The following is a 12,322-nucleotide window of genomic DNA, read 5'->3' as shown; positions in this document are numbered from 1 at the left end:
GCGAATGAGATCAATTTGCTAGCACACTAAAATGCCATTGTAGAGTATTCCAAAGCATGACACACATTGAAGGCAAAGCTACACATATACATCTGTAACACAAAAGTGAATAGGTTATGTTAATGAAATATCCATACAAAGAAAACAATGATCTAAGCTCAAAGCTGATAAACAGCAAGTTAATTCTCCAGTTATTCCTCAAGCTTTATCAATTTTAAATTATTCTTCCTATACCTCAAATACCCATTTACAAATGAACCTGCATTACAAACCCGCCCATCACTATATCCAATAGTAAACAGGCAACCCCCCCCCACACACAAAAGCTGCAAAACTAGGTCTCCCCAAGGCAGGGATATGCAGAAAAATATTGATTTGTAAATTTACCAAACTTAAAAAAAAGTCCTTACGCTTTAAGAGAAAGGGGAGAGGGAATGTTTTAAATAAAGTGGCATAGCTGTTAAAAAACTTCCATGTAATCTAGCTTCATGTCAGTGGTAATGAACCTTTTGGGCAGCTGCATGGTCATCCAGTTAACATGATTACATCTGTGCCAATACCAATAACCCTACTGGGGTGTAGATTTGATAGGGGAGGTAACTCTACATGATCAGAGTACTAGTGCTTACATTGATATAATTATGCAATGGGGGTGGCCATGCAACTTATCATGGTTGTGGAATTTTACTATACGGACAAGTTAGTTATATGGACCCTAGCAGTATAATGGGCACAAAAAAATATGTCTTGTTTTAAATATAATTAAGGCACAAACAACCCAAAGCCATTTACCTTGGTCCTTTATCTTTCAAACATTAAGGAGTTACAATATAAGAACTATGTATATATCATGGTATAAAGAAAGAACTTTCAAGTTGCAGCCAAAATCCCTTTACCCCTTGGGCAAAATAGTAAACATTTGAACTGAAGAATTATGTTTTATCCTTTTATCCCTTAGAAGCTCCTTGATCCATTGATCTTGAGCAGCATATATCTAGTGTTTGAGGGATATAAGGACTGAAACAAATCTTGCCACTGACAATGTAATCTTGGGATCCCTATCGCTTAGTAGAAAAGGCATTATGTCAGACACAGAGGCATTAAATTTGTATGTTAAAAGGGGGGGAGATATGTGATCAAAGTTCCTCGTAAAAGTGGCATTCCAAAAGGGCATGAGCTAGTGATAGAGCCAGAAGAGCAAGGACAGGTCCTGTCTGGATATGGTATATTCAAAATTCTGCCCTGCATAACCATAGAGGGGTTAGCATTCAATCTAGCTAAACAGAAGGTTCTAGAAAGACGAGTTGTCAAATAATATGTATAAGCAGGCAAGCCACATGGTGGTGGTATTCCGAAGAACTGGGATGAACAAATGCGGTGAGCACAAAAAGTAATGGTTATAATCAAGCTCTTTAATGCACTTTTTAATTTTGGTGAAAGCTTCAATTTTCCCAAGATCTAATAACATATCCTGCAAGAAGCCCAACAATGACAGTTTCTCATCTAAGATTTTTGCCATGAGGATTTAAAAGGGTCATGCTTCAGAGAAGCTAGGAACCTCTCAGTGCTAAAGCAGAGTTTAAGGTGTAGTTTAAAGGCGGCCAACCATGCCCTAGCTTCGAGTGACATTTGGCCAAACTCGGAACAAAGAGTAACGCCACCAACATATTGAGGGGCGTTGAATTATGTTTTATAGTAGTTTAGCTATGGAGTTCGCCACTTTCCATAAAACCTATCATGAAACTTTAGATAATTTATTTTAGAGACAATGAATATCTCATTCTTAAATTATCAGCAGTTCTCAAGTGCTGCAGCCTTTCAAAATCAACAAAGCAACAAAAAATTTAAAAAGTAACTTTTGATTAGTTTAGTGACTTTTTCATAAGTCCCGGCAGATAAGAGCCAAAGTGCAAATCAAGATGTGCTGAAATATTTCATGAACAGAAAGCTTAATAAGTTGTTTCATAAGGATTAAAAATCCTTCCTACCATCTTCATGAGCAGCTGTGCGGTTTGAGAGAAGGAACAAGCATGCTCTACAGATTCCATCACTTCTAAGGGCACTATGCATCAGCTTCTACGCAGGTATATTTCAATTCTACCTTGACTTTGTGAGTAGCTCAGCCCATTTCCCCTTTGTGAGTAGGCATTCTGGAAACAGCTTCCTATAAATGGCCTCCAGGAGTACTAGCAAGTTTCTATGCCATTTGGGAAAGGTGCTTTGGCATCATCAGGGATTTGGGTTTTTGCTATTTAAGACAACTATTTTAAATGAAAAAGGATAAAATAACAGAAATTTGAATTTGAGGTGTCATGATGGGGTGGGGGAATAGGCCAGCAGCAAATCTGCATAGTAGCTAAAGGTTAGGGAGTTGAAGATCTACTGCAGGGTTGAGCCGGGAGGGCCTCTTAATAAGAGAGGAGTAGTTGGCAGTTAAGTATATAATTTTCAGAAATTGGCAAAAACGGTGGCATGGTATTTGAAAACTTCTGTTGATGGCCTTTATTTTATTTATTTTCAAGACAAATTAAAAATCAAAGTAACAAGAATTCAAGTGCAAACATCTAAATACATTTTTATATTACAGAAGCATCTGTTGTGTTGGGGATGGTGGTACAAATGAGCTGGCAGCAATATATTTTGTCCCTTTGTGCTTATGGGGGTGGTACTGTGCTGGAGAGGGAAGAGACCAAATGCGAGGAAACAACATTCACCACTTTCCTTGTTTTTAAGAGGAGGAAATTTGCACTCCAAGATGCCTTTGAAAAACAAGAGGACCAGCCCAGAAAGAGTTCACTAAATGACTGACACTGCTGCTACATAGAGGTGTAGCTTTGGTAATACAGTAAAATTGCTTTTTAAGCATAAATATTTTAATATAAATTTGTGTGCATATATAAGATCATAAAATTGTGTATGCATAGGGATGAAATGACAAGAATATTGCTTCTTATCAGTGATATCACTTATTCCAATGACACACAGGCAACTCTATTTTATCTCTCTATGTGTGTGTTAAGTGCCATCAAGTCGCTTCCAACTCATGGCGACCCTATAAATCAATGTCCTCCAAAATGTCCCATCATTAGCAGCCTTGCTGAGGACTTGCAAACTGAGGGTCAGGCTTCCTTTATAGAGTCAATCCATCTCATGTCAGATCTTCCTCTTTTCCTGCTGCCGTCAATTTTTCCTAGATTATCATCTTTTCCAGTGACTCTTAGTCTTCTCATAATGTGACCAAAGTACACCACATTTCAAAGGAACCTACATTCTTACTATTAGCTTTCTTCATTGTCCAACTTTCACCCCCATACATAGTAATAGGGAATACTGTGGCATGAATTAACATGATCTTAGTTGCCAGTGACACATCCTTATACTTAAGAATCTTTTCTAGCTTCTTCATGGCTTTCCTTCCCAGTCTCAATCTCATTCTGATTTCTTGATTGCAGTCTCCCTTTTGGTTGATGATGGAGCCAAGGAATAGAAAGTCATGAGATGTAAGTACTGGAAAAATGATGTGTCCCACAACAGAAGGATTGCATTAGGGACCAGATAAACAACCAGTAATACAAGGGTACTGGATCACCATCAAGGAATTTATAATTGTGCATCTGCTGCATGAATGAAAAAGATGTTAGTCAGAGTCATAAAGTATACATGCTGTCTTATTATATGACATTTCTAAACACTGCATCTATCTATTGTTCTTGTTTTTTTGGCAGAGAGGGAGGGAGAATATGAGCCCATGCTCACTCTCCATAGAGCTGTTTGGGAAGCTCTGTGCAGGCTCACATACTTTACCAAAAAATTAATAAAGCTGAACTCCCAATCTCCATCCAGGTCCTGCCTTACCATGAAAATGCACTTTGTTTAGAATCATAGAGTTGGAAGGGACCACCAGGGTCATCTAGTCCAACCCCCTGCACAATGCAGGAAATTTCAAACTACCTCCCCCCCCCACACCCCCAGTGACCCATATTTCATGCGCAAAAGATGGCCAAGGTGCCCTCCCTCTCATGATCTGCCTAAGGTCATAGAATCAGCATTGATTGTTTACTATACCATGTGCTCTTCAACCACGGAACCCACACTCAGACAAGTTTCATATTAAGCAATTCCACAAGATCAAGGACAATGGAACTGGTCTCCCACCCCCCAAAAAAGACTGAGCTATGGCCCTGCTGTAGTAGTTGTAATACCAGTCATGCTAAAAATCAAGCATCATATAGGATATTGCACACAGATTTGCAATTATTTTCCAGTCTTTGTCTTTTTCCCGCTAGAATAGGCTGATGCCTGCACAGAAATGAGTTCTACAGAATTCACAACTTCCTAGCCCCTTTGGAATCTATTTACAATCTCTCTTTTGATAACTTTATTTCACTCACAGTTCACAATTGTTCAGTACTATGCTGTACACATATGGCCACTGATCTAACGTGGCCTTTATCAAATAATTCATGGGCATGTCTGCATCCACACTTCCAAAAAATCTTATGTTCTCAGTATTTTACTACCACTAAAAAAACCTTGAAATATTAATAAATTCATACTTCTTTGGTAAAGCACTCAGATGAAAAGATGTAAGAAGCTGTTCAGATGCTTTAATTTACAAGCACATTTCTGATTTTTTAAAAGATAAATGTGGGCCTGCAATGTCAGGCACATTGACCTGCACAGAAGAATAAAGAAGCAGCAAGAGAAAGCTACCAAGAAGCACAGACAAATAAGCGGAAGACAAATCTTCCTCACAGCATTCAAGAGTATTACAATTCTTAACATGGTAAAGATTCACTTGGCAAGACTGCAATGTAAAAGTGAAAGAACAGATTGTGTGAACACATCCTTTGTTGTCAAAGTAGGAGTTACTTCAGTTTAGACCTGGAACAGTATCTCCAGAACACTGTTTGACTATTGACCAGGGGCCACACTGAGTGGCAGCTACTTAGGCAAGCAGTATAATATACAATGTACTTAAGGAGTTCACAGATATTCAGTATCAATTTCTTTGCTGCTGAATATACATTCAGCCACAGCTGCAAGGATCACCCATAAAATTCTGATTATGTGTTACATTGCTCACATGGACTTTGCTGTGAGTGAACAAAGTAGCCCAGAATGAAGTCTCAACTAGTTGGTTCTTGTAGGTTATCCGGGCTGTGTAACCGTGGTCTTGGTATTTTCTTTCCTGACGTTTCGCCAGCAGCTGTGGCAGGCATCTTCAGAGGATGCCTGCCACAGCTGCTGGCGAAACGTCAGGAAAGAAAATACCAAGACCACGGTTACACAGCCCGGATAACCTACAAGAACCAATTAACTATGACCGTGAAAGCCTTCGACAATATATTCTCAACTAGTTGTTTAGATTCTTACCATCATAAAGGGATGATGGATTGAATACAGCTCAGGCTGGACTGGATAAAAAAAGAGCAGCACAAACACATAATGTTTATGCATAAAGCAATAATTGCATTACTAGAGTTTAACACTGATTAGCATATCCTAAAAACCATAAGATGCAATAGTTAAAACACCGACTGGAAATTAAACAGAGAACAAAGTACAAGTTAGATATCTCAATAACTTGAATATGCATTTGTTCCCAAACAAACTGGGGAAGGAGTGTACATCATCTTCACCAGATTAATGATTAGCAGTATATTTACTGAAGCCTCTCTCTGTTTAGAAGGTACCGTAATAATGCTAGCATTCCTCCCTATGGATCAGCAGCACATGAGAGGATTTGGCATAACTACTTTGATGTGTTCCAAACAAAGTAACTAAGTGGCTCCATGGAGCTCATGCTGGCTACTCAAACAAAGTGGTACTATCAACTACTGGTTGTGACTTTGTGTCAACTGGTATTTACTACAGCTATTCCACAATTTACTCTGAACTACTTTTCTGCACTTTAGAAGAAAGCAGTTCATAGTAATTCAATCAGCTAATCATAGTGCTACATGACCACACTTTTCACATCCATCAAAGAATTACATCAATTGAACATCGAATTTAAATCAATAGGCCCTTTAAATAATATAACAGACTGATGTCACAATATATTTTAAGCACTTTAACAGAATAGCCTTGATAAACTTAGACCTCCTATATGACAGATGCTTCCAGCTAACTTTGGCAAACTGGCTATTTGAAAAATCTTTATTAATTTTATCTTGCCCTGTATGAGGGTATATGCAGAAGGAAGTCTCCCCATGATCTTGATCTGAACACAATCTGAAACGTGGGAACCAGTGCCTGTAAAAAGATATATAGATTCACAGTTTTGCTTGTCCTCATCACTCTTTCTCAGTATCTGCACTGCGGGCTATGATTCCCTGCAGTGACATGTGGGTAGGGTGGGAATCCATGTAAATGGTTTACAAGTACCATTTGGTTCCTGAGATACACAGAACATGTGTTTGATTTGAGATACAACTCATCATGGGGGCATGCATACCTACATGCATCAAACAAACAAACTCTAATACAGCAGGGGGGGAAAGGGTTTCTAAAAAAAAACACTGATTGAAGATGAGAATACTTCTCATGGGCAGGCCTTGAAAAAAGATACCTGGCATTTCAGACAAGCGCATTAGGTTGGCAAAAGATAATTAGTTTACTTGATGGGTCAGAGTGCTTCCCGACACTGCCCAAGTAGAGAAACTAGTTCTCTGCAGAACATTACCATGGTATAGCTGGGCCATCCCTCATCTCTTCCTAGGCGTTTTCGAACCTTGGGAGCACAACCTCCATGTTACCCCTCTCTCACACATAGCTCTCAACCTAGAAAAAAGCAGTTAAGCGTGACAGGAGTGACAAAACACGAGAAGCAAAGGGGGGGAGTGAAGATCCATACCCGGGGGTCGCCACACAGCAGCAATTCGGGATAGCTGAACTCCACGCAGCTTTCCTCAGTGGGATCCTTCAATACCAATTCCAGGCGCACCGTCCGACGCGGCGGCGGCGACTCCTGTCGGTTGCTCTCGCGCTGTAATTGCTGGTGTGGCGGGGGCGGCGGCGGCGGCGGCGATGTGGGTGGGGGCGGCGGCTCTGGCCTTGGGGGCTCGCGCTGGGGCTGTAGCAGCGGCTTCGGCTCGGGCCGGCTGATCTCTCGCGGCAGCAAGGGTAACGACTGGGGCTCCGTCCGAGGACAGGGCTGCGGCGGTGGCGGCTCCGTCCGACCGCTCTCGTGGTGTTGCTGCTCTGGCAGCTTCAGGGCCTCACGCCCCAATGGCTGCTCCGCCTCGCGAATCCCTGCAGGCTCTCGCTCAGGCGCCGGGCTCTCGCCTTCCCGTCGCCTCACGGGTGACAGACTAATGAACGGCACCCGGCGCGGCTCCGCCATCCTCCAAACCCCCCACCCACCCCCCCCCCGTCCGGTGTCCCTCCCTCACCACCCACAGCTCCTGCTCCTCCTCCGGTTCCCTCCCCTTAAACCGGTGAAAGCAGCCCCCCCCCCAAAAAAAACTAAGCTCTCCTCGCTGCTAACACCGCCGCCATCTTGGAGCCCCCCCACGTAAATAGAAGCAGGCCACTAGGGCACGCATGCGTACGAGCGGGACCTCCACGGACGCGCCGCCCCACGTCACTGTTGTTATTGCACATATTCTCACAACGTCACCACGGCCCTCGCGATCGCACGCTGAAGACGCCGAAGCTCCGCCTACAGTTGCCTTGGAAATATGCACGCTGATCTACGGTGGTGGTGTTAAAGGGACAGGGAAAGGGCCCACGCGGAACAGCAAGTAGGCTTCTTCGGAAACCCCACTGGAGTGGGAGATGCGAGCCTCAAAATCAGTAGCAGCCGCTGGGCGACACAGCAGACTTCTAATTTGCAGTTAATTGAAGTTGTGACTAGTATTAAGTATGAGTTATCACACCTAAGAACAATGTAGGCTATGTAAAGTCAATAACAGTGGGAAAGTATAAACAAATGAAAAAAATTGATAAAATGTTGGAGGGTCAGGTAAATAATTCAAAGGTGACATTTGATTTTGCTACTTTAGTTTAAGTAGACGAAATCTGTATGTTTGTAAAGTGCCCTCAAGTTGCTTCAGACTTATGGCAAACCTATGAATTAATGTCCTTGAAAATGTCCTATCCTTAGCAGCCTTGCTAAGGTCTTGCAGACTGAGGGCCATACCTTCCTTGATCTTACGTTGGGTCTTCCTCTTTTCCTGCAACCTTCAACTTTTCTTAACATTATTGTCTTTTCCAGTGACTCTTGCCTTCTCATAATGTGACAAAGTCAGCTTAGTCATTTTAGCTTCTAGGACAGTTCAGGCGTGATTTGATCTAAAGCCCACGTATTTGTCTTTTTGGCAGTCCAAGGTATCTGTAACTTTCATCCAACATCACATTTCAAAGGAATCTACTTTCTTCCTGTCAGCTTTCTTCATTGTCCAATTTTCATACCCATATATAGTAATAGCAAATACTATGGTATGAATTACAGATACCGTGGACTGCCAAAAAAACAAATCAGTGGGTTATAGATCAAATCAAGCCTCAACTGACCCTAGAAGCTAAAATGACTAAACTGAGGCTATTGTATTTTGGTCACATCATGAGACAACAAGAGTCACTGGAAAAGACAGTCATGCTAGGAAAAGTTGAGGGCAGCAGGAAAAGAGGAGGGCCCAACAAGAGATGGACTGACTCAATAAAGGAAGCCACAGCCCTCAATTTGCAAGATCTGAGCAAGGCTGTCAAAGATAGGACATTTTGGAGGATTTTCATTCATAGGGTCGCCATGAGTCGGAAGCGACTTGACAGCACTTAACACACGCACACACACGGTATGAATTAACTTGATCCTGGTCGCAAAGAAAGGGATTGAGGGAGCAGTTGCGAGCCAACTCCAAGCCTTCTTGGATAACTCATCTCTTCTAGACCCCTTTCAGTCTGGTTTCAGGCCAGACTAAGGGACAGAAGTTGCTCATCTAGCTTTAGTTGATGACCTCTGAGTGTAGACAAAGGCCAAGCCTCTCGGTTACTCTTATTGGATTTATCTGCAGCCTGTAGATCATGCATTCTTGGTGAGGTGCCTAGAGGCATCAGGGGATGTGGAAAGAACTGGTTAAACATTCTTCAAGGATCTGACTCAAAGGGTTGCTATTGGAAACCAGTTGATGTTAGTGTGGGACTTATTTTGTGGTGTTCCACAGGGCGCAATTCTATCTCCATGTTTTCTGATCTCTATGTAAATCCCTTAGTTCAAATAATTTGTAATTTTGTGGCTGGTTATCATCAATCTGCTGATGAAATATGCTGATGAAATCCAGATCTCTTGGTGATGCAGTAGAGGTCGAGTCACTGCCTGGCTGCGGTGGTTAACTGGCTAAAAGTGAAAAATAGAAACTAACCCTTGAAAAGACAGAGGTAATGCTGGTTGGGCTCATGTCAGCTGGAGTTTCTGTAGGTGCCAACCTGCAAATGGGCAAAATCAACTGCCCATACATGTCCTTTCTCCGTTGTGGCTCCTGCCTTTTGGAGTGGCCTGCCCGAGGTCAGTAGCCTCTTGTCCAAAGGACTGGTTGCGCATTAAAACTATCAGATGGTGTGGCACACACATTTCTTTTAAAACCAACCACAGCTTTTCATGATACACACAGTCAAAAGCTTTGCTGTAATCTATGAAACACAAGCTAATCGTAGATGAATTAGTATGTTATACTTCGCAGCCCTCTACTGCTGTACAATGAGCAATCTCCGAATTACAGCTATGAAATATTTTTTAATCTCAGACAGTGTCAGAGGAGCAAATGGTAAGAGACTTGTCCCTCATACACCTAAAGGCCAGTTTAAATCACAGTTTGAGGATTAAGGGTTCATAATACAGCTTCTTATTCTACAAAAGCAGAAGTAAAAACAGTTTATTATCCAATTGTATGTACATAATGTGTATTGTGTATATTAAATATTTTTGTTACTCCAAATAACACAACCTCCATGAAAATTCAGCATACAAGGAAATCAGAATTGCTATATGATCGTATTTAAACTGGATTACAGATGGCTTTCTGTTTTGGAAAGAATGAGAGTAGGTTTCAAAAGTACAGAGGTCAGCAGTGTGTTTGGCTGTATCAAAACACTGAGTGTCTAGTATTCTTTCCCAGAAATAACATGTTTCATTATGCTAGGTTTAATCCGGCATCAGTTCTATAACATCTCTTCACCCACATAAAGAAAGGGGGAAAGCAGGGAAGCTTGCTGCTTCTCAGTAATGATGTCTCATAGAGTATCCTATGTTATCTACAGTGTCACATACAGTTATTCGCTTCATATACAAAATTGGTAATTTTTGTTCCATGATGCTGCATTATAACTGCAATAAAAGCATTAATTCAAAAAAGATATTTGGATTCCCACAAAAATGAGCAAGTGCTACTTGTTTTGCTAGGTAAACTTAAACATTGTCTGGAAAGGCCTTGAGAACTCAAACTTGTTGTAGCTATTGTCAAATTATTGGCAGTTAATCATTAAAATTAAAATGCAGTTCAGAAGACTTGGGAATATTTAAGGGGTTTGGGGGGTGTCTTTGTTTAAAAAATTGAATTAAGTGCAGTTCAGTAAAGGAGGTTGCTGCCCTTCTGTCCCTTGGATGGGTATGGCGGATCTTAAACTAAAAGCCATTTAGAAATTGTAAGATAAAAGCACCAGCTATTTAGGAATGTACTTTGCAATCCCCTTCTCATGTTGGTTTCTAATGGCAAAGATTAATTTATAAAACTAGCTTGCCAGTGTACTTTTTCATTAACCATACATTGTCAATTGAATACTTAAACACAGATAGTATTTCGTCACAGTAAGGCATAACTAGATGTGATGAAGGTGTATGTTGCGGTGAAGAGAATGGGCTGTGATCCAGAAGTCCCTCTTCAAATGTTGCCTCTGCTACAAATTTGCTAGCTTTAATCAAGCTATTGACTTAGCTTTAGGACAAGTGCAAACACACAATATAAAAGACACAATTGGGACAATATTGGGTTATGTTATAAGGCTGTTGCAAAAGTTACAGGATAATGTGTTTGAAGTGTTTTGTACACCCAAAGCTATATGTAAGTGTTAAGTTTTATTATGCAGACCTCCCTTTTTTAAAACATTGGTGCTCTATAAGGCTACTAATTTGATTAGGAAAGTGATGGTGGGGAAAGGCATGTTTAATTCTTCCTTCTATGCCACTCTCTCCCCCCATCTGAATTAGTTGCATGGGGGAGAAGGGACACATACAGCGGCTTTGAAATTTAAAAGTAAAGGGAGAGGGGGAGGGAGAGATCCTGATTGTGAATCTCATGCATCATATCTAGTTTGACCTTGAGGATGAACATAAGCAAGAACTCACAGTACATGTTAATGCTACTAATCACATAAGGAATTTGAATTATGAATTTGCTGTGCTTTCATAAAGCACAAAATACTGTATATTGATCTGTTTACTTTTATATATTGTTTATTTCTTTGGGTTTTTATGTCACCCCAGCATGAAAGCTTGGTACAAATTACAAGCACTACAAATTTCAAAGCATACAAATTCCCAGTGCTTACAGCATATTATACAGTGTGTTTCAGTTGAGTTCTTTGGGGCCTCTTCACATCCTTTAGGAGTTAAGTGATTTTGTCTCTGAATTAAACTCTCGTTCCTCAAGCTACTAACAAGCACTTCTAAGGACAAAGTAAAGCAGTACAGAAGACTCTGTTCAGCCTAGTACAGTAATTGTAAAGAACATGACCCTGCAGCCATTTGCAGCCCACTCCAACAAATCGTTACTGGGAAGTGATTTCCATTAACTTCTAAGGGGCTTTCTCCCAATTCTGTGCATTTTGAATTGCAGCCTTAATGACTGAACAGAATGCAAAATCTTGCTGGAGAAATAGACATTATGATGCACCTAGATGTAGACAATTTGCTGTATAAGTTTACTTCCATCATGGTCTGTGCCTTAGATACTAAAGTCACATGTGAAAAAAAAGTTTTGTACCATTTCCAGAGGTTGGTGGAGAGGTGGTTTTTTTAAATAATTTAGAAACATGTGCTTCCTAACAGCCAAGAGTTTTACTGTAACATGCTGAATATAGTCTTTGAGTTCATATATGGAAAGTGATACCAAAGAGTCTAGTATGCATCTGTACAACTTGAATAACCCAGTTCTCAAACTGCTTCACTACTAGAAGAATTGCAGAAATGCAGATAGCTGGAAAACCTGAGGACTGAAGACCAAATAAATAGCTAAATGCTGGGAACTGCAGTATAAAATAAAATAAAACCCTAGAGATGCTACATAACACAAGTAACAAAAAGATACTCATCACAACTGCA

The 12,322-nt window shown here is 40.8% G+C and overlaps 1 protein-coding gene across 1 annotated transcript in view; it reads right to left on the bottom strand.

Annotated features, from left to right (window-relative positions):
- The window catches only part of UBN2 (ubinuclein 2), a 46,346-nt gene extending 38,998 nt beyond the window's left edge, over nucleotides 1-7,348 (bottom strand). Inside the window, exon 1 of the mRNA XM_056847187.1 lies at nucleotides 6,860-7,348. Coding sequence (XP_056703165.1) covers nucleotides 6,860-7,348 — 489 coding nt within the window. The remainder of the gene's footprint in view (nucleotides 1-6,859) is intronic.
- Nucleotides 7,349-12,322: the final 4,974 nt, after the last annotated feature.

The sequence above is a fragment of the Euleptes europaea genome, chromosome 3 (genome assembly GCF_029931775.1).
Source record: "Euleptes europaea isolate rEulEur1 chromosome 3, rEulEur1.hap1, whole genome shotgun sequence".
NCBI classification, from domain to species: Eukaryota; Metazoa; Chordata; class Lepidosauria; order Squamata; family Sphaerodactylidae; genus Euleptes; species Euleptes europaea.
This window is presented reverse-complemented; position numbering and strand designations above follow the sequence as displayed.